Source organism: Bufo gargarizans, chromosome 2 (assembly GCF_014858855.1).
Source record: "Bufo gargarizans isolate SCDJY-AF-19 chromosome 2, ASM1485885v1, whole genome shotgun sequence".
NCBI lineage: Eukaryota > Metazoa > Chordata > Amphibia > Anura > Bufonidae > Bufo > Bufo gargarizans.
Genome location: NC_058081.1, coordinates 526,888,775 through 526,912,373, shown reverse-complemented (window position 1 = coordinate 526,912,373; position 23,599 = coordinate 526,888,775). Strand labels below are relative to the sequence as shown.

General features: G+C 46.0%; 1 protein-coding gene across 1 annotated transcript in view; it reads right to left on the bottom strand.

Annotated features, from left to right (window-relative positions):
* ITPR2 (inositol 1,4,5-trisphosphate receptor type 2) overlaps positions 1-23,599 on the bottom strand; it is a 372,015-nt gene that overhangs the window by 98,845 nt on the left and 249,571 nt on the right. Inside the window, 8 exon segments of the mRNA XM_044281452.1 lie at positions 6,749-6,868; positions 6,953-7,048; positions 7,292-7,402; positions 11,918-12,118; positions 14,435-14,694; positions 16,958-17,138; positions 17,223-17,410; positions 18,555-18,657. Of these exon segments, the coding sequence (XP_044137387.1) occupies positions 6,749-6,868; positions 6,953-7,048; positions 7,292-7,402; positions 11,918-12,118; positions 14,435-14,694; positions 16,958-17,138; positions 17,223-17,410; positions 18,555-18,657 (1,260 nt within the window).

Here is a 23,599-nt window from a genome sequence, read left to right as displayed (position 1 = left end):
TTCCGATTGGTCTCTCTCTGGAAGGGGAGGGCTCTTGCTCCTGCGCTCCTCGTCGGCTCATTGCTCCACAGTGCTGTCCGCATCGCTCGTCGGGTTCCTGCTCTTGCCAGCGTTTTTTCTTCTATCTGTTGGGGTGACCTACTCCTCAGGTACATATCTCAAGAATGTCTTTGGTCCCTGTGTCCCCTGCCAGTTCGGTACCGGTGAGAAGATCCAGTCAGGTCTCACCTTCCCCCCCTCATAGGGTTAATGATGCCCCTGTTCAGGAATTGCAGGCTGCTAATCTCCAGCAGTCTATTTCAGATGCAATAGTTGCTGCTATGGGGACAGTTTCAGAGTCCTTATCACACACTATATCCCAGGCCCTAAGGGCTCAGACTAACCCTGTAATGCCCCCTCCTGCCTCCAGAACAAATGTGAATGTGGGTTCTGGCCCATCCAATGAATGCGCAGTCAAATCGCGCAAAAGAGCTAATTCACGCCCGGCAGAAAGGGCACGTGCATGGAAGACCGCCCGGTCCTTACCGGAGCAGGTATCTGATTCGGACGCAGAGTCCGTTGAGGAGGCGTATGATGATTACCCCCTTTACTCTGGGGAAGATAATTTAAATGATGTGGCAGTGGATCCTGCTATTGAGGAGGACCCGTCTAAATCAGCGGGGACCGATATAGACCCTTTAGAGTCCGGCAAGGACATTATTCTGGATCCCATGGGTGACCCCCTATTTAATCCGGACCAGTTACACCATCCTAGGTCCTCAGAATGGCTTCCCGCCACTCATGTGGCGCAATATTTGGAGGCAAGGATTCGTACTCCCCTCTCCAAGGAAGCTCGCAGTAAGCTTCGGGCAGAGTGCCCACGTCCCCTGATCCCCCACAAAATTTGTGAGACACCTAGTGTGGACCCAAAAGTGGTGCAATTTCTAGCTAAAACGGGGTTCAACCCGCGTAAAGGCTTAGACTCTGCATTAAAAGCCTGTCAGGATAAATTACTGGATATGACAGGTCCGCTGGCCAAAATTTTTGACCTAGCCGAATCTGCTAAGGCAGCGGGCACCCAGGTAGATCCTGAGGATCTTAGCGGTTGGGCCCAAAGAGCGATTTGCCTAGCTGGCAATGTTAATACTTCTATAGCCATTGAAAGAAGAAAGGCCATTTTAATGAAAATTGAGCCTAAATTGGCAAATTTATCCCTGACTGAATCCGGGAAAGAGGCGCAAGGCCTATTGTTTGGGGACCCCTTCATAAAAGAGTTGGGGAAGTATGTTGGCGCCTTTACGGCCCTTGATAAAGCGCAGAGCTCTATGCGCCGCGTCTTTCAGGCGCGTTTTTCCTCCAGGGCCGGCAATCCTAGGGGCCGATTGTCCGAGCACTCCAACTTTCAGCCCAAAGGCACGGGCCGTGGCTCCTTTACTTATCGACAGTCGCTGCAGGACTCCAGGTACCAACCCACCTTCTTTCCGTCCCGCGGAGGTCCTTCCCGTTCCAGAGGTTTCCGTGGCACTCCGGGCTCAAGGCGCCCATATGGTAAGTCCTCCTTGTGTGCCGCCCCTGAGTTCCCAGCAGGTTGGGGGAAGACTCCGTCACTTTTTCCATGTGTGGTCAGGGATCTCCTCAGACCAGTGGGTCCTGTCTACGGTCCGGGGTTTTACCATCGAGCTAGTATCCACCCCTCAGGGCCTTCCCGCTGTTTGGGGGGGTCCGACCTCGGACCGGTCGCTCCTAAATTCAGAACTGTCATCCCTTCTATTCAAAGGGGCCATAGAATTGTCTCCCCATCCCTTCTCAGGGGTTTTGAGCAGTATCTTCCTGGTACAAAAGAAAGGTGGCCAGTTTCGGCCAGTCATAAATCTCAAACATCTAAATGTCTTCGTTCGCTACAGGCATTTCAAGATGGAGGGCATCCATCTGCTCCGGGATATGCTTCTGCCGGGAGACTGGTTCGTCAAACTGGATCTGAAGGATGCGTATTTAACGGTCCCAGTAGCTCCTCCATATCGAGATCTCCTGCAGTTCTTATGGAACGGCCAGACTTGGCGGTTTACGTGCCTCCCGTTTGGCCTGTCATCCGCCCCGTGGTGCTTTACGAAGATCATGAAGCCGGTAGTGGCTTGGCTCAGGGCGAGAGGGGTGCGTCTAATTATTTATTTGGACGACATCCTGATCATGGCCCAGAATCCTTCCCTTCTGTTGGCCATCTCTAAATGATACAAGTCCCTGCTTCAGGGGCTGGGTTTTGTTCTCAACTTAGAAAAATCATGTCTGGTCCCGGACACCTCGGTAGAGTTTCTCAGTTTCTCCGTGAACTCTTTGGATCAGTCCCTCAGTCTGCCCTTAGCCAAGGTCAAATCAATACACAAGGAAATTCGACATGCTCTCTTGCTTCCTCAGTTATCTCTCCGTCACCTTGCTCGCCTGATCGGTCTCCTCACTTCCTCCATTCAGGCGATATTCCCTGCCCCTCTTCATTATCGGGCTCTACAGAGGCTGAAGATTGCTCACCTTCGAGCAGGGGCCTCTTATTCAGACACTCTTGTCTTGGACACGGAGACCAGGGACGAATTGACGTGGTGGATACACAACTTGTCGGTATGGAATGGTCGAGCGATATTCGGTCCTCTTCCGGATCTGGTCATCGAGTCAGATGCCAGTCTGAGGGGGTGGGGAGCACACTGTCAGGGAGTATCCACGGGTGGAGCATGGTCTCCGGAGGAGGCTCATCTTCACATCAATGCCCTCGAACTCTTAGCGGGTTCTTTCGCGATCCGCAGCTTTGCTCAGGGGTCCGTACGGGCGTGTATTCGCCTTCGTATGGACAATGTCTCTGCGGTCCGTTACGTGAATTGCCTGGGGGGAACGCGGTCCAGGGTTTTGGCCTATCTGGCCAAAGATTTTTGGGAGTTTTGTCTTTCCAGGGGAATTTCGGTGGTGGCGGAGTACATTCCAGGACTCCACAACACATTGGCCGACTGGAGTTCTTGTTACATTTCGGACTCCAGCGACTGGAGGTTGGATCCGGGGGTCTTCCGAGATATTGTGTCTCTTTGGGGCCCATGTTGCATCGATCTGTTCGCGTCTCGCCTGAACACGCAACTGCCCAGGTACTTCAGTTGGCGTCCGGATCCTCAGGCAGAGGCCGTGGATGCTTTCCTCCAGAACTGGGGGGGTCCCCTCCATTATGCCTTTCCTCCGTTCGCTCTCATCCCTCGGGTACTCGCCCAGGTCCGTCGCCAGATGGCTCAGTTGGTCCTTGTGGTTCCCTTCTGGCAAACACAATCGTGGTTTCCTCAGTTGCTGCATCTTCTTGCGGAGGAGCCTCGACTCCTGCCGTCGTTTCCACAGCTTTTGCTCGACCCTTTTGGTCGCCTTCATCCTCTTCTGCTAGACGGCTCTCTGCAGCTTCTAGCTTGCCGGGTTTCAGGGGGCCCTGGGATTCCTCTGAGTTTTCCACAGCAACCAGACAACTGTTGGAGTCGGCTTGGGCTCCAGGCACTAGACGAGCCTACCAGGCGGCTTGGGACGTCTGGGTTCGTTGGTGCGATCCACGGGACTTGGATCCCGTTGACGCCCCTGTAGTCGCGGTTCTTCAGTTCCTCACTTCTCTCTTTGAGGCGGGTAAAGCTTACCGTACCCTGAACGTCTACCGCTCGGCGATTTCTGCTAGACATTCCGGATTTAATGGTTGCCCCGCTGGTCAACACCCGTTGATCTGTCGTCTGTTGCGTGGGTCTCGATTGTCGCGTCCTCCTAGGCCGCGTTTCTCTACCACTTGGGACGTTGCGACGGTTCTCCGGTTTCTGGAGGGTTGGCCCCTCAATTCGTTGCTGTCTCTTCGGCAGTTATCCGCCAAGTTGGTGACCCTTCTTTGTTTAGTATCTTGTAAGCGCGTCTCGGACGTACGGGCTTTAGATATTGACGCGCGTTATTTTACGCCTCAAGGGGTACTGTTCAATATATCCCGTCGCACTAAGACGGGTATCAAGTCGGTTACTTACCCGTCTTTTCCTTCTTCTCTGCAGCTGTGCCCCGTGGCTTGTTTACGGGAGTACGAGTCTCGCACCGTAGCTTTTCGCTCTCGGGATTCCCCGCAGTTGTTCATCTCTTTTCGTCGCCCTTTTTCCCCGGTTACCAGTGTTACGCTTTCCCGTTGGGTTAAGTGGATCCTTTCCCTCTCTGGTGTTGATACTTCCATCTTCACCGCGCATTCGGTGCGGGGAGCAGCGGCTACCTCTTTGTCGGTGGCTGGTGCCCGTTTGGAGGATGTCATGCGGTTGGCGGATTGGTCCCGAGTCTCTACCTTTCGGGAATTCTATTTCAGGCCAGATCCTCACGTGTTTGCTTCAGTTATTGCCCAGCTTTAAACTTGCAAATATGAGCCTCTGTGTCTTGTAATAAAATTAGAGATTTTCCTAAGTCATGACGTAAAGTCATGATTTTATTAAAGACACGGAGGCGAGTATTTCCAGCCCATTGCAGTTTCACCCTCCCTGCTGGGTTTTTTAGGGTCTTTGTACTGTTCCATATTATTTATCTGTCTGTTACGGCATGTGAAGTACTTGGGCTGCTGTGCTTGTTCGGAAACAATGCAGTTGGGTGAGTTGCTGCCATGATGTTTGTTTTTTCTCTTCCCTCCAGGTTGATGCACTTTGGTCATCCATCGTCTGATGTTCACCTTCCAGAGGTTCCGTTTGACTGTTCTACGGCTGCTGTTCCGGTTGTTATTGTCCGTTCCAGAGTCCAGTTTTCGCCGTTGAAGACTGCAAAGAAAGAGGAAGTGTCCAGCCAGTGATGTCCCTTATATAGGGGTAGAAGGGGTGGAGCTGTTACCATGGATATTCTTATGTTTTTTTCTTCAATTGTCTTTGCTGCTATTTTTCAGTAAAGAAAGAGTTAAGCAAATACTCGCCTCCGTGTCTTTAATAAAATCATGACTTTACGTCATGACTTAGGAAAATCTCTAATTATCAGAAGTCCAGAATTCTACCACACCGCTATCACTTGGGGTGTCTCATAGTCAGTTCTGCCGTCTCAACAGTCTGACCCTCTCTGATCTTCTTCTGATCTGATTATCAGACTTTCTGGACAAAGTCCAGAATTTTACTGTAACTCAATTCCACAAGTCATTTCAATGATCATGAATGCAATATAGACAGTGTGTTGCAGTAAGACCCTTTCCAGACTTCTGGACGCCGGACTGAAGGACTTTTCACTGCACATTTTATCAGCACACACAGGTACATTGCTCTGTAATGTCTTCCTAACAGAGGATGGTGGCTCATACAAGGTGCGGGGAGCTGCATACCCTGATTAATCACTGGCTGCGACCCCTGTGGCATATTTATGTCTCCCTGCCCACAGCAGGTCAGGCATTTACAAGAAAGCCTGTTCGCTTCTGGTAAAGCAATTCACAGGTCGGGCATTAGAAGAGGTAAAGGATGGATCTCCCCCCACCCCCTCTAGCAAAGAAATGAAAGTCTACACCAAAAATATTCTGTCTGCAACAAGCATGAAAATAGAGCAAAAAAAAGGACATGAAACCGGATCCTGGAAGAAATGGAAAAAGGGGAAGAATGCTCAGAATGGTGGTCACATGAGATATAAGACGTGTTGGGCATGCGGTGCCGGTGTGGGTCTTTGTAGGGCATGCTGGGTGACATCCTTACCACAACCGTATGGTTGCCATGAAGTAACCCTCAGTGGTTATGAAGCAACATTGTCCTAAGTGGACATTAAAGAACAGAGCCCCTAGTGGTCATGAAGTAACAGTGATCCCCCTAAAGATTATAAAGTAACAGCACCCCTAGTGGTTCTGAAGAAACAGTGCCCCTCGTGGCCATGCAGATATAGAGCACCTGGTGTCCATGGAAAGCCTTACTGGTCATTAAAAAACATTGGTACTTGTGGCCATAAAGATCAATGCTCCCAGACTTCACACGGAAATGTGGGTCCCACCTTAAAGAGTAACTAAGCTTTTGACTAATTTTTTGTTAAAATGTCCCTAATGCCAAAATAATACTTTTTGTAATATACTTTTATTAATGTATTTTTAATAGACTTTACCCCCCCCCACCCCTAAAGCGAACCTTTCCCTGTGCGCTTAAAATCCACTTTTCTGTACACCACTGACTTCTCAGCGGTGTACGGAGTGCGAGCTCTACAGTTTATCAATGGGACCACAGCGCATGGAGTATGGGTAGGAGCACATATTGCTGCTTCTGCCCCACGGAGGTTTCCTAAATGCTGGCATAACACTTAGGTACCCTGTACCCATGTGCTATGCCAGGAATAGGTGAACGGAGCGGCTCCTGCTTCTGCCTGCTCCGCTAAGCTAAAAGTCCTGCATGTCAGCTATTAGCTTAGCGAAACGGGCACAGGCAGGAGCTGCTCCGTTCAGCTAATACTGGCATAGAACTGGCATATATTACAGTATTATTAAGGCATTAGGGACATTTTACCCAAAAGTTAATCAAAAGTTTAGTTACTCTTTAAGGGCCAGCACCAATGGTATGCTCTCGTATATCCCAATGACCCCGCACTGTGCTCACACATTTCTATAACCTCATCCTTAGACATGAGTGAATAACTTTTAAACCAAGGAACTGCAACCTTCAGCACTCCAGCTGTTCTGAAACTACAACTCCCAGAATGCCATTCATTTCTACGGGAGTTAGAAGAACAGCCAGTATGTTTGCATGCTGGGAGGTTGCTGATACCTGTTGTGGGCAGTACATGTACACATCACTCCTACCTGGTGGGCCAGGATGTAAATGTTATGACCCACGGCTCTTGGGGACACCTGATCATCCTGCCCATGTTCATCATGTTCGCTCTCAAGGCCCTGGTTATGAGCTGCCTTTATTACATCCACCTGGGAATAGAATTAGATGATAGCAGTCAGTGGGAAGGATCTACAGGTCGGTGTAGTGACGGGTACATTGATGACGTTCATTACCAGTTCTCCAGGTCTCATGTTGTACAGGATCCTCTCTGCGTTTTCACTATCATGACGACTTTCCATGATGGCTAGAAGCAGTTTAGAGGCGTTGTTCTGGAATAGAGGGAATATAATTACATGTCTGCAGGGAATCCTTAACTAATCTGGAATCTAGGACATGTTCAGCCTAAGAAATCTCAGCAGATAGGAAGTGCTCGATTCTAATACAGAAGCTGAGTGGCAAAAGTCTATGGAGATATTTTTGGGGTTGTCATCCAGTCCAACCATGATTACTTCATGCACTGTAGTACAAGTTTTGCATGTCAAGTAGCATACTGTGAAGACTATGAGCAGCACCTTTAACTGAAGCACCAGGTCCATGCGGTATTTGCCAAGCGGATTGATGTCATTCAGAATTAAGGCGATGATTATGTCGATTCCATTGGACTCATGCGTTGCAATGCATGTCTGCAAAAGAAAGGAAAGGCTCAACCTTTGTGTTTTACCTACATAGTGACAGTGTTAAATTACATGATATGACCACCCCCAGTGCTCAGTGTCCCTAGTAGTTATGAAGTGACACCATATTACAAATTATTATGCAAATAGCATTTAAGTGTCATAAAGATGTCATATTTTGTTTTTCAATGAAACTCATCGATGGTATTGTGTCTCAGGACTCTTTGGATCCCTGAAATCAATCTCAAACACCTGTGATAATTAATTTGCCAGGTCAGCCCAGTGATAGGTAAACTACTTAAGAGGGATGTTCAATAATATTAAGCAGGCCACAGATTTCAAGGAATATGGGAAAGAAAAAAGATCTCTCTGCTGCCGAAAAGCATCACATACTGCCATGCCTTGGACAAGGTATGAAAACATTAGATCGTTGATGAAAACTTAAGCGTGATCATGGTTCTGTGAAGAGATTTGTGGCTGAACACACTGGTTTGTGGAGATGAAGGCATAATGAGGAAGGTTTCTGACGGATAAATTCATCAGATTAAGAGAGCAGCTGCTAAAATGCCATTACAAAGCAGCAAACCCATATTTGAAGCTGCTGGTGTCTCTGGAGTCCTGTGAACCTCAAGGTGTAGGATCCTCCAGAAGCTTGCAGTGGTGTATAAACCTACTATTCGGCCACCCCTAACCAGTGCTCACAAGTAGGGATGAGCAAATCGACTTCGGATTAAACATCCAAAGTCGATTCGCATAAAACTTCATTAGAATATTGTACGGAGCGAGCGGTCGTACAGTATTAGAATGTATTGGCTCCGATGAGTCGAAATTATTACTTTGTGAAGTCTTGCGAGGCTTCGGGTAATAACTTCAGAAATGAATTTCTACTGTTAAAAACCTTTTACCAAACTCAGTTTTTGTTCCAAGTGGTACCTTGGAACCAAACTTACTTGAAACCAAAACAGAGTTTGGTAAAAGGTTTTTAACAGTAGAAATTCATTTCTGAAGTTATTACCCGAAGTCTCGCGTGACTTCGAGAAGTAATAAATTCAACTCATCGGAGCCAATACATTCTAATACTGCACGGAGTGCTCTCTCTCTGTACAGTATTCTAACAAAGTTTTATGCAAATCGACTTCGGATGTTTCATCTGAAGTCGATTCGCTCATCCCTACTCACAAGCAGAAACGGTTGCAGTAGGCCCAGTCTTGTTTACTGATAAGTTCCATGCAACCCTGGTTTGTCCAGATGGATGGAGAAGTGGATGGCCACCATATCCCAACAAGGCTGCGACATCAGCAAGGAGGTGGTGGAGTCATGTTTTGGGCCGGAATCATGAGGAGAGAGCTGAGTGTCTGAAAATTATCTCGGCACAGAATACAGAGCATCTGAATGAGCACTTTCTTCCATGGTACAAAATGAAGAGCCATGCCTTCCATAGCAAATTCATCTTCATGCATGACAATGCACCATCTCATGCTGCAAAAATACATTTAAGTCACTGGCTGCTATGGGCATAAAAGGAAAGAAACTCATGGTGTGGCCAGCATCCTCCGCTGACCTCAAACCTATGGGAGGGTATTTTGACATCCTGCAATGAAATTCAAGTAGCAACTCTCCAAAAACTCACAAGTTCAATGGATACAAGGATTGTGAAGGTGATATCAAAGTAGGGGTCCTATGTTAACATGTGACTTGACCTGTTAAGATGTTTTTGATTGAAATACCTTTTGATTTCAGTAAATGTATGCTCCTAATGCTGCAAAGTAACAGTGTCTCTAGTAGTTATGAAGTGTCCCTAGTTGATATGAAGTAACAGTGCCCCTAGTAGTTATGAAGTAACAGTGCCCCTAGTAGTTATAAAGTAACAGTGCCCCTAGTAGTAATGAAGTAACAGTGTCCCTAGTTGTTATGAAGTAACAGTGTCCCTAGTTGTTATGAAGTAACAGTGTCCCTAGTTGTTATGAAGTAACAGTGTCCCTAGTTGTTATGAAGTAACAGTGTCCCTAGTTGTTATGAAGTAACAGTGCCCCTAGTTGTTATGAAGTAACAGTGCCCCTAGTTGTTATGAAGTAACAGTGCCCCTAGTTGTTATGAAGTAACAGTGCCCCTAGTAGTTATGAAGTAACAGTGCCCCTAGTAGTTATGAAGTGATAGTGTCCCTAGTAGTTATGAAGTAACAGTGTCCCTAGTAGTTATGAAGTAACAGTGTCCCTAGTAGTTATGAAGTAACAGTGTCCCTAGTAGTTATGAAGTAACAGTGTCCCTAGTAGTTATGAAGTAACAGTGTTTCTAGTAGTTATGAAGTGTCCCTAGTTGATATGAAGTAACAGTGCCCCTAGTAGTTATGAAGTAACAGTGCTTCTAGTAGTTATGAAGCAACAGTGCTTGTAATAGTTATGAAGTAAGTGTCCCTAGTTGATATTAAGTAACAGTGCCCCTAGTAGTTATGAAGTAACAGTGCCCCTAGTAATTATGAAGTAACAGTGCCCCTAGTAGTTATGAAGTAACAGTGCCTCTAGTAGTTATGAAGTAACAGTGCCCCTAGTAGTTATGAAGTAACAGTGCCTCTAGTAGTTATGAAGTAACAGTGCCCCTAGTAGTTATGAAGTAACAGTGCCCCTAGTAGTTATGAAGTAACAGTGCCCCTAGTAGTTATGAAGTAACAGTGTCCCTAGTTGATATAAGGTAATAGTGTCCCTAGTAGTTATGAAGTAACAGTGTTTCTAGTAGTTATGAAGTGTCCCTAGTTGATATGAAGTAACAGTGTCCCTAGTAGTTATGAAGTAACAGTGCCTCTAGTAGTTATGAAGTAACAGTGCCCCTAGTAGTTATGAAGTAACAGTGGACCTAGTAGTTATGAAGTAACAGTGCCTCTAGTAATTATGAAGTAACAGTGCCTCTAGTAGTTATGAAGTAACAGTGCCCCTAGTAGTTATGAAGTAACAGTGCCCCTAGTAGTTATGAAGTAACAGTGCCCCTAGTAGTTATGAAGAAACAGTGCCCCTAGTAGTTATGAAGTAACAGTGCCCCTAGTAGTTATGAAGTAACAGTGCCTCTAGTAATTATGAAGTTACAGTGCCCCTAGTAGTTATGAAGTAACAGTGCCTCTAGTGGTTTACATAACAGCAGCCTATCTAATGATCAGGAAGCAAGCTGCAATCTCCCTGGTTCTGCAGTGAGAGAGCCCATTTTCCAGCAGTACTTTCAGTGTGGAATTAAGGCTTCTAACTCCACCTTCTGTATCCATTCCCCGCAGAACCAGGAAGACTACAGCTTGTACCGAGCAGTAAGAGTTCAACAGCAGTTCTGCTAGGTATGCGGGAATACACCGGACTCAACAGATCAGCTCTCACTTTCCCAGCTATCTGCAGCAGTCTCATGGAGAATGAACGGGGCAGCAGCTCGCTTACTCAATTGCCGCTTGATTCAACCAAGGCACTCAGGAAGTCAACCCCCACCAATCAAAAAATTATACCCTTTCCTGTAGATAGAGAATTTCGTTATATCTTAGGACAACCCTTATAGTGATGTTTTCAGTTTGCATTGTGTAATCGGATGAAAGATTCACTTTAGGCATCACATGAAATCAATACGAAAGGTGCACCACAATGATATGCAACTGACAACACCGGCTAACCCCTCAGGCTGATGTCAAGAACTGAGACTTTAGCCAATGTATTCCAGTCAGGAACACATCAGAGCCCTTTTGCACCACCGTCAAGGTATCTCAGTGTGGCATGGGTCCTACCATTAGACTACCTAAGGTGTGTGAACACGGTCTGAGAGGTGCTAAGATACAACCTACAGCCAAGCTCCCACATACCTCCATAGTGATAGCCTGTGTCACATGGCCTGTTATAGGTGGGGCTTACAGCCGTATCATCTTCACTATGGAGGTATGTGGGAGCTTGGCTGTAGGTTGTATGTTAGCACCTCTCAGACCATGTTCACACACCTTAGGTAGTCTAATGGTAGGACCCATGCCACACTGAGATACGGTGGTGCAAAAGGGCTCCGATGTGTTCCTGACAGGAATACATTGGCTAAAGTCTCAGTTCTTAACATCAGCCTGAGGGATTAGCCGGTGTTGTCAGTTGCGTATCGTTGTGGTGCACCTTTCAGTGATTTCTGTATTTGTATATTTTCATCCACACATTATCCCATCTTGTGTAGGATGCCCTTGTGGTGCATGTGGTCCGCTGCCGACATCCTCCATTGTATGCATTTTTGCTGGGGATTGCCGTTAGCAACAGATCACATGCGGAGGAATTGCTCCCCCGGTTATAAACACGCCACAGTGTTTGGGGTTTTTGAGCATTTCCTCCCATTAAGGCCACTTTATTTTAGTGATTTTTATCACAGTGAAATTAAAAGACATGCAGGGTCCCCTGTGCTACAGGTATCTACTGTACTCCGTGGTGGCAATATGGAGTCAAAGGGGTTCCATATGACCTGAGGACTACCCTCTAATGACTCAGAATGCCCTGGTAGGAAAGGCTCTGAATTTCCCCTTCATATTACCTGATTCTCATGGCAGGGACCCTGGCAATATTCAGTCAAGCTCTCCAGGGTCTGATTCACCAAAGCCACATTTCTCTCATTAATATAGAGTCCTAGGAGACCCAGGCCACCCGTTGTGCTCCCGCAAATACAGTCCAAGAACTGCAGGGTCTCGCACACCAAGTTATAGTTGGTTTTGTTGTTCTGGTTCCTCAAAAAGTTCTAGAAAAGAAATGTGTATAGTGTTAAATGGATCAGGCAGAAGACATTAAAATGACTCATAAGCTTCTCACCGTTCTCTTTATTTATGACCATGGCTTTACAGCAGGTGTATGAAAATAAAGAAACAACCCATTGACCTCTATGAGAGGTGAATGGGTCCATGTGCACAGGACATTGCTGAGGGAGGAGGCAGAAGGAGCTGCACCCATCACTTATTGCCAACGCTGTGATCCTATATCATCTGCCTCAGAATATGATAATGGGGGCATGAAATATGATTATGGGGGTGTGGTGAGCATGCTATGTATCACTGGCCTAGGTCATTGTTCAGGGAGAAGAGAGGAAAAGCCGAGCTGTGCCTATCACTTAGTGTCCATTGTGTGGTCCAGTGTTATCTACCTCCAACACATGAGCATTTAACAAGGTTATGGGGGAGCTATCATGCCTTTACAGCAGGAACTTGGAAAAAAGAAAACAACCTATTGAGTTATGTGGAAAGTATAGTGAGCGTGCTCTGTGTCACGTGCAGAGGTAACTGTGCAGGGAGGAAGAGATCGCTGTTCCTATCATCTCTTGTAAACAGTGAGGTCATGTGTTATCTGCTCCAGTATATGATCATGGGAGCAGCCAGCATGCCTTCAGAGCAAGCACCTGGAAGATGATCTATTGACTTCTTTGAGAGACTGCAGCGAGCATGCTCTGTGTCAAGTGCAGAGATAACTGTGCAGGGAGGAAGAGATCGCTCTTCCTATCATCAATCATGAACAGTGAGATCCCGTGTTATCTGCTCCAGTATATGATCATGGGAGCAGCCAGCATGCCTTCACAGTAAGCACCTGGAAAATGATCTATTGACTTCTATGAGAGACTGCAGCGAGCATGCTCTGTGTCAAATGCAGAGATAACTCTGCAGGGAGGAGGAGATCGCTGTTCCTATCATCAATCATGAACAGTGAGATCCCGTGTTATCTGCTCCAGTATATGATCATGGGAGCAGCTATCACGCCTTCACAGCAAGCACCTAGAAAATTATCTATTGACTTCTATGGGAGACTGTAGCGAGCATGCTCTGTGTCATGTGCAGAGGTAACTGTGCAGGGAGGAAGAGATTGCTGTTCCTATCATCTCTTGTAAACAGTGAGATCCTGTGTTATCTGCTCCAGTATATAATCATGGGACAAGTCAGCATGCCTCCAGAGCAAGCACCTGGAAAATGATCTATTGACTTCTATGGGAGACGCAGCGAGCATGCTCTGTGTCAAGTGCAGAGATAACTCTGCAGGGAGGAGGAGATCGCTGTTCCTATCATCAATCATGAACAGTGAGATCCCGTGTTATCTGCTCCACTACATGATCATGGGAGCAGCTATCACGCCTTCACAGCAAGCACCTGGAAGATGATGTATTGACTTCTATGAGAGACTGTAGCGAGCATGCTCTGTGTCATGGGCACAGGTCATTTCTCAGGGAGAAGAAAAGTTGAGCTGTTCCTATAACCTAATGGAAAAGGTGTGAATCAGTATTATCTACCTCCAACTTAAGCCTTTATATGATTATGGGGGAGCCACCATGCCTTTAAAGCAGGAATCTGGAAATAAGAAAATAACCTTGAGTTCTATGGTAAGTGTAAGCACAAACATTTCTGTGCAGGGAGGAGTGGCTGAGCTTTAGTTATCACCAATTCTAGGTGGTGTTATACTGTTATACATACATTCATGGGACAGCCATCATGTACTTAAAACAGGCACCTTGAAATAAGACCTACTGACTTCCATGAGAGACTAGCGAGCATGCTCTGTGTCACACGCACAGGTCACTGTGCAGGGAGAAGGATGTGAGCTGTCCCCAACAGCTCTTGGCAATGGTTTGATCCTGCCTCCAGCATGATCATAGAGGGCGAGTCCTGACCACAAAGCCAGACTACTGTGAAGGAACTAGAGATGAGCGAAAAGATGCGACAGAATCGATTTGTCCAATCAGCAGGGCTGTTAGAATTGATTTGGCCAATCAGCAGGGCTTCTTCATTTGCATAGGCCCTGCTGATTGGACAAATCAATTCTAACAGTCCTACTTATTAGACAAATCGATTCTGTAGAATTTTTTTCGCTCATCTCTAGAAGGAACCAAACAATATTTTGTATTAACTCAACTAAATTTTGATTATCTTAGGTTTAAAAACTATTTATGATATTTCTGAAAAGTATTTCTTACAATGAACCTAAACCGTGAGGCCCCTTAAAGGGGTAATTCCTAGATAGCTCAGCTATTCCTATTTCCTTTGGAAGCCAAAGACAATAGAGAGGGTTGAAACTTTACCTGTAATCCAAGGTTATGGTTCTCACAGAGCAGCTGGAGGAACCTTAGAATCGGCTGCATGATGGCTATGACAGGACTGACTATCACGGCTTCTTCCACTGTCTTCTCATCGCCTCCTCCATTATCCCCTCCAGGACCTATAAGATCCAGGTCTGGGTCTATTTCCTTCCTATAGACACAATACGCTTTGGATGTGGCTGTGGACGCCTCAGCTAACTGTCCTTTCATCCCTTCTTTAAGATGCAACTGAGAATCCCGTGCTGAAAAAAAACCAAAAAACATTCCTGGGATAATGGGAAAATGAATATAAAGGAAATGGAGAATGAGAGAAATAAGGGAAAAATATATTTGGAAAAATGCTCCATCATTGGCAATATTGTGAATGCAACAAATCCCAGTGGGTCCAACCTGATCATACTGGTAACACAAATGTAGGATTCATTAACAATCATTAAGGATCATTAACAAATGTCTGACAAAGAGGTGTTTGTTTCAAATGGGGACCAGCAGAACCTTGAATGCTGCTCTGGAGGTAACTGAAGTATACGGAACAATGTAATATAAATCCAGTGCACAATAAGTAAAGCAAAGTCCATTGTAGATGTCACATATTAATGATTCTGACCTACTTATCAACACTGCAGTTGGTACATTAGGGACCCCACCCTGGGAACACCCCCTTAAACCACAAGGGACCACCTATTTTTAGGCATGGCTTACATAAGCCTGCCCATTATCAACCTGGGACAATCCAAATTTGCAGGGACTGTCTCTGAAAATGAGGGATGGTCCCTGCAAATTCGGGACTGTTGGCAGCTATAATACTAACTAATGGCCTTTTGCAATAATTGCCCTGCCCCCAACCCATTCAATATATCAACTGAAGGATCAGGGGGCTTTTGGAGACTACAGGGGCACCCACAGGACTGTATCTGTTAGGATATCTTATATATAAGGAGCTCTGACTGATTGGTCTGCATCCGATCCGTAATGAGGCCAAAAAAATGCAGACAGCACAACATGTGTGTCACGGTGGGGAGTGGGGGAAAACTCCCCACTGTATAGCGTAGGAAAATGGGGAAGCAGCCTGGACACCAGGAAAAGGGAGCAAGTCACCTCCTAATGCCGCCCTAATCTTGGCCCTGACTCCTAACTGTATGAGCAGACCCAGATGGTAGGTGAGCTCATACACAGGAACCTCAGACCCTGAGTCGCCCTGAAGATCCCTGCAATGAGGTTAGCAGCAGGAGACGATCTGTTCATCCCAGACGCGGATGAACAGGAGTCTCCACTGACCTAACTACAAGGAAAGGGAGAGCCAGTGAACAGCCACTAGGTCGGTAGGTAAGAGCCCAGAAACAACATGCACTCACCTGCCGCGGCCACAACAACCACCAGACCCCCATGCAGACAGGAAGCATGGCGGCCCCAGGCAGAGCTGCTCACCGACTTGTGATTCCCCCTCAGGGGAACCCTGACACCCCCTTCCGGAGGTTATGCGACTAACAGGGAAAATGTCTAGCAAATATGCTGGAAACAGACACCTACATGCCAGACATGTAACACCAAACTAGACATACAACAGACCCTGCACATAACCCACACCAAACATACATACAAGGGAGGGTAAAGACATAGGGAACATAGGGGAGACATAAAGGTGACATTGATGTCTAGCTAGGAGGCCCTCCCACTGGACAGATGGTATATCCAGGATAGGAGCAGCACTCCAGCTCTCACAAAGGCTTAAGAGCAACTTACCTCACGCTCACAACATATAAAGAGCCAAGAGGCCACACGCTAGACACATTTACATCAACACCAGGGGAAGGACCCAGGGGAAAGGAGGAGCCACCTACATGCTGCAACACATTGCCACAGGCAACAGCATGCACGGCAACTGTGTCACGGCGCACACAACAGAGGCCGTGACAATGTGCTGCCCGAATCCATAAATCGGAGTTGCGGCCCAGGAAAAAAAAAATGGGACATGTCCTATTCTTGTCCATTTTGCGGAGAAGGATAGGACATTGCTATAGAAGGGAGAAGGAAATTGGGGACATGCACATGGCTGGGATCCGCGGTTTGAGGATTGCAAAATGGATATGGTCATGTGCATGAGGTCCTATTTGCAGGAATTAACCAGGATATCCACTTTATACACACCGTCATCCAGGCATTACACACTGTCATCCATGGATTACACATGGTCACCCATTTATTAAAAACTGTCAGCCATGTATTACCCATTGTGAACCATGTGCATTGTCCTCCATGCGGTGATACCACTGCTGATGTGTAATATTCCCCTTCAGCAGAGACTAGGTGTTTCCTCTCGCAATTCCTGCTTACTGTAATTAAAAGGCTATATCTACACCAGGAAATTGATTTAAAGGAAATATGTAGCATCCAAATGGTTCCATCTAAAAGACTAAGTGACCCAATGCAAAGATATGTGCCATAATATCATAGCCCGAAGAGGTCAGTGGTGCCCAAGGTACCCCAGATGATCAGACCAGTTACCTCTGCGTTTTGGTAATGACATTGAATCACAGTCATCATCCTTCTTCTTGGTGCCCAAGTCGATGGTATTTACTGTGACAGTGGCACGGATTTCCAGCTGTGCCGCTCTCATCCTGTCATAAAGAACCTTGAAAAACTTCTCAGATTTTTTCTGTTCATTGAGTTGATGGTAGAATGAGCTCTGCAGGAAAGGTCCAGAGATGGTCAAATTCAATGAATCTAATACAACAGTGCTGCCAATACCGCATACTCTCTGCTCCCATACCTGGATCTGTGTGTTCCCCCCTTCCAGTAATGCGATTCCTAATAGTATGCCTTCAGAAAATATCCGGTCGTTTTTGGTGCTAACAATGACGTCAATGATCAATTCCGAGGCTCCTTCTTTATCAAGAAGACACTGGATATCAGTCATGGATGCACCAGTCTTGCGGTCATTTTCCTGGGTGGAGTAACCTGCAGAGTCATAGCTGAAGAGGCAATGAGGTCTTATAGACTTCATCAAATTTCACATATGATTTCGACACAATTTATCCCCTTTGCACTATTTTCACTTGTTTTATTTTGTGCAGTTTCTAGAATATTTTTGTTACCTGGAAACTGTCAACAGGCAGGCAAGCAACTGGTAACTTCCGACTAGGACTTGTATGACCACCAAGGCCAGCTCAGCTAATACATACATGAATACTTGACAAAGATTGCCAAATACATATCCAAACGTACTCAAAGTAATAAAGGAAAAAGGATAACATCAGCCAACAGCAGCTTGTTGATGGTTTTATGTAATTTTTTATTTTATTTGGCCCTACACATCAAACAGTAAAAATAAACATAAAAGAGCATCTATCTAATAAGGATATAGGGGAGGGGCATGTATTAAGACTGGTATAGATTATAATAAATGTTCTGGGCTGGCCCTCACATTGCCCAGTCTCCAACCACTTTTTGGATAAGTGGTAAGCGCGGTTCTAAACCCCCAAAATTTTGCACAAGCATGGTGTGTGCTAAACTTTGTGACTTTTTGATAAATATCCTATACTGTTTATATACAATAGTAGACCCACTTTATGATCGGGACATAATAAAACATTTCTAAAAATCTGGTCATTGGAAGGGTCAAAATTAGGTCAATAAAACCTCAGATAAAAAAAAACAAAAAACAATATCCATTAAAAGGTGGCGCACCCTGTTAAATAAGGCACAACATTGATTATGGGGGGAAAATTTGCAATGTGGTGACAATTCAGTCAACCATGGGCAGGAGTCTGAAGTCTCCTGTCCTTGATCAGACAAGGCGTTTGTTTTTCAGTTCTATTTCTGCGATCATTTGTATGTGGAAATAATGGAAATTGGACATGCCAGTTAATTATAAAATTCTGAGTACCTGCAGCCATCATTAGAGGGAACTTATGCAGTAAGCTCCCTCTAGTGGTGGCTGCAGGCATCCATAATATTATCATGTGACTCGGATAGTTCAGGGCTTGTGTAGCTCTGTATCATAAAAATAAAGCTCTGATCACTAAAAATATATAGAGAAATGATTTAGTGCAAAATGTCCTGATCCCAATGACAATAATAACTGAAGAGCAGAAGACTGTACCTCCAGAAGGGCCGGATTTACTGTACCCTACAGGTCCATTCATGGAGGATCCAGGCTCCCCTTTGAAGTAGCGATTCAGGAGAATTTTCCGCAACGTCATCCCCTGTACAATATTTAAAAATACATATAAATTAACGCATTGGGAGTAAATTTACTAAAACATTACCAAAAAACACAATGATATGGTCCTCGGCAACCTGTTTTCCCACAAAGCACTGCCCTTTGGTGACAGGCCAGCTGATTACACTATAATACAATTGTCCGATACCTCAGAATTTTTGATAACAGGGCACTTGTCATGTCCCATTTTTGTTGTAAATAAGGAATTTTTATGTAAAAGGTATTAAAATTATTAAGGTTTAGAAAAACATGGCTGCTTTATTCCAAACACAGCACCACTCCAGTCCACAGGTTGTGTGTGGTATTACAGCTGAGCTACATTCTTGATGCTGGTATTAGAAGAAGGCAGCCATGTTTTTTCTAATCCTAGACAACCCCTGTAAATGCTATGACTGTATTAACATTTTGAAGGGACACTCCACAACCAATCTACCCTCCCTCTATAGACTGTGCAGTGTAATGTAATCCATAGTACTCAGACACTTTATTTGGGGTTACCGGTGCTTTAATTTCCTATGCCCTTGTGAGAATGGGAAGAATAGAAATATGTAAAGTTTCCAGTGTTTTATTTAGAGACGGATCACGACAGCGACACAATCCCAGACAATTAATGATGAAATATTGCTTCGGAGCGCACTCGGAATATCTGACTCTGCTTTGTGCTATATTGTAGAGACGAGACATCCTTTACAAAGAAGCCGAGTGTGGAGACTGGAAAACGGCTCAGATTTGTCTGTCTCTTCCCAAGGTCTGGCCTTTAAAGCATAATAAATGAAATCAGTTGCAGGGCGTGCGTCTCGGCTGACCTGTGTGGGTTGACTCAACTGCGTTCAGCATGTAGGACACATGGTTTCCATGGATACAGCACACGAGTTTAGGTGTAGGAGTCAGACATTGTAAACATGACGGAATATTCTGTCTCCCAGTTCAAAACACACCCTCCAGCAGCCGTATTGCACCCAGAGAGACACAAGGGCAAGAACGATGACTCTCTTCATGACGCTGGGGAAAAAAATTAAAGGGCAATTCTAGTCTTGAAGGATACTAACATCAATGGTGTCGTTATCCTGTATAAGCAACATGGTAAAGAATTTTCAAAAATATGTTACTCTTAATTGCTATTATTGCTATTATTTCCTTTCAAAAATTCCCTCCCAGGGTGGAGCTTATTTTTCCTATGCTCCCAGAGGTGGGAGGAGCTTTCTTCAGATCTCATTGCAGAGTAAGGTATTGTGTACGAGATGACTAAAGGAGTAGGGGAAGGAAGGTGAAAACAGGTAACACAAACTCTGTCCCATCACAAGCAGTGGCGTGGAGGGGGCGTGCCTAGGGTATTTGGCACCCGTGGTGGGTCCTTTCTCTGGCACCCCCCAATAAAAATTGTACCCACTCACAGTAGTATTGCCCTCATTGTACAAACTTCACAGTAGTTTTGTCTAGATATGTGCCCCCCGACGGTAGTTATGCCCATTTTGTGCCTCCTCACAGTAGTTATGCCCACACTGTGCCCCCTCACAGTATTTATGTCCTCAATGTACAACTTCCACAGTAGTTATGCCCATATTGTGCCCCTTAAAGTACTTATCCCTTCATTGTGCCCCCGTCACAGTAGTTATGCCCTCTGTGCCCCTTTCAAAGTAGTATTGCCCTGTCTGTGCCCCCTTCACAGTAGTAATGCCCCTTGTGCCCCCTTAACAATGATAATGCCCACTCTGTGCCCCATAACAGTTATGCCCACCCCCTTCACAAGCGTAATGCCCTCTGTGCCTCTTCACAGTAGTAATGTCCTCTGTGCCCCCTTCATAGTAATAATGCCCATTGTCCCCCTTCATAGTAGTAATGCCCTCTGTGCCCGCTTCATAGTAATAATGCCCATTGTGCCCCCATTACAGTAATAATGCCCATTGTGCCGACTCCTTCATAATAGTAATGTCCATTGTGCCCACTTCGTATTAGTATTGCCCACTGTACCCCCTTCACAGTAGTAATGCCCATTGTGCCCCCTTCACAGTAATAATTGCCATTGTGCCCCCTTCACAGTAATAATTGCCATTGTGCCCACTTCATAGTAATAATGCCCATTGTGTCCCATTCATAGTAGTAATGCGCATTGTGCCCCCTCCACAATAGTAATGCCCATTGTGCCCCATGCAAATTAGTAATGCCCTCTGTGCCCACTCCACAGTAGTAATGCCCTTTGTTCTCCCTTAATAGTAGTAATGCCCTATGTGCCCCTTTGTAGTAGTAATGCCCTCTGTGCCCCCTCCATAGTAGAAATGGCCATTGTGCCCCCCTCACAATATTAAAGCCCTCTGTGCCCCCTTCATAGTAGTAATGCCCATTGTGCCCCTTCATAGTAGTAATGCCATCTGTGCCCCCTTCACAGTAGTAATGACCATTGTACCCCTTTCATAGTAATAATGCACATTGTACCCCCTCCACAGTAGTAATGCTCATTGTGCCGCCTTCATAGTAATAATGCACATTGTACCCCCTCCACAGTAGTAATGCCCACTGTGCCTCCTTCATAGTAGTAATGCCCATTGTGCCCCCTTCATAGTAATAATGCCCACTGTACCCACCACAGTAGTAATGCCCATTGTGCTCCCTTTATAGTAATAATGCCAATTGTACCCCCTCCACAGTAGTAATGCCCATTGTGCCCCCTCCATAGTGGTAATGCCCATTGTGTCCCCATCACACTAGTAAACTAGTAATGCCCATTGTACCCCCTTCATAGTAATAATGCCCATTGTGCCCCTTCCACGGTAGTAATGCCTATTGTGCCCCCTCCATAGTAGTACTGCCATGCTGCCCCCTTCATAGTAGTAATGCCCTCTGTACTCCCTTTATAGTAGTAATCCCCATGGTGACCCCTTCACAATAATAAAGCCCTCTGTGCCCCCCTGAAGCTCACATCCAGCTCTGCAGCGGTGTGGGAGGGGCTTAGGCAGATTCCCAGGCTGCAGGCTCCTCCCACACAGGCAGGCAGCGCGATCTGTGTCTGCAGGCTGAATGGTGGAGCAGGGAGAAGTCTTCCAGTTTCACCATTCAGCGTGGGAGAGATGGAGCACGGGGATCTGAGCAGTCATTGAGTGACGGGACCGCAGCTCACGGTGCTCCAGCAATGAGCGCTTGCATCTGTATTGATGGAAGCGCTCATTGCTTCTGGGCTCTGGCACCCCCCTGAGAGCAGGCACCCGGGGCCATCCCCCCCTTCCCCACCTTTAGCACACCAATGATCACAAGGAATGTAGGAGGGGATATTTAAAGGGAACCTGTCACCTGGATTTTAGGTATAGAGCTTTGGACATGGGCTGCTAGACCGCCGCAATATCCATTCCCCATAGCTCTGTGTGCTTTTATTGTGTCAAAATAACCCCCTCCACACACACACACACACTCCAGCGCCAACTCCTCTTAGAAGGTGTATTGGTGTTGCCACTGGGGGAAGTAGGGTATCCTCCTCGTCTGCGGGCTCCAGGGAAAGTGTGTTGCAAGAGCATTTCTTGGAGGCCCTTAAGAAGGGGGGGAATTCAATGATTGTAGAGGGTCAAGAAGTTGATCTATTCTTCTGGACAGAGATGCATGGGGGGGCTGTTGTGCCCCACCCGACCAAAGGCAAAGGTGGTTGAGCCCCTGCTGAAGATGGGTTTCAAGGCAATTAACTTCTATGTATTGATACACTCCTAAGGTACATCTGAGTTTGATGTCAGTTTCATTCAGCCAGCTGGGCTTTAGATCTTTTGGTCAAATTACAATCTGGCAAAGAACAAGTCTGGTTGGTGAGACAAGACTTTCCCTTCCAGTGGTGTCTAGCCAAAATGAAGCCATGAAGGTGACCATTCTGACTTGTAACAAGTCACTTTCTTATGTGGATCTAATGACATGGTTGGTTGGTCAATATCGTGACATAGTGGAGATACCCTAAAACAATAGAGATTAATTTATTTGGTCAGGGGCCTGGATACCCAAGGTAAAGTTGAAGCGTAATATAGCTACCTATATCCCTTCTGCAGCTTTGCTTTGCAGGGATCATATTCTACTTGTGGCAACTCAATAGTGCAAACTGTAATGTGCAGAAATGCATATTGTGTGCAGGTGTAGGACATGTTACTGCATCTTTTGTGGAGATTAGGTGTCATCTTTGTAGTGACTTAGGTCACACGTACAGCCGTTGCCCTTGTTCCTTTGGAGAGCTGTGAGGCTGCTTTTGCTAGGGAGGGGACTAGCATAGGAGAAGGAACTTAAGGGCAAAGGAAGATAGCAAGAAAAAGACGCCTGCTCAACTGAGGCATTTACATAAATGCCAAAAGGATAGGGAGATGATGGAGTCTGAAGCAACTGGGATGACACTGTCCCGATCCTGGAGACCAACCTTGCTGCTGAGGCTTTGAGGAATGACAAGCTTGATAGGAAATTTAGGAGGATCCGGAGGGAAGAAAAGTGCTGCATCTTCAAGATCCTCCAATTAAAAAAGTATGTATGAGGATGGTAGGATGCAGTTAGAGGGAAAGCAAAAGCAGGATACTAATAGGAAAAATTTCAGCTCTTCTCCCACCCTTGTCAAAGTGTCAAAGGAAGATACAACTGACTCCCATCTAGCTGATCTTTTTAATTTGTTCTAAGCCTGCTAACAAACACCTACTCTTCTTTGGAAGAGGAAGCTGAAGAGAGGTTCTAGAGATGGTGGTAGGGCCTACAGGGGCCCCCCAGGTCCTCTTCCTCTGACAACATAAAGTCATCGGATGAGGAGCGTGGCCTGGAGTCTGGAGACGAGGATGAGAAAGTGGTTGGTATGGACACCTCTGTGTCCAAAAAATGGGAAAGGCTCTTCCTCTGAAACAGAAGATAAGGGGAGTTGGAAAAAGAAAGTTGGCTAACACAGTCGATATTCAATATACACTCCATTGACCATGGCTTCC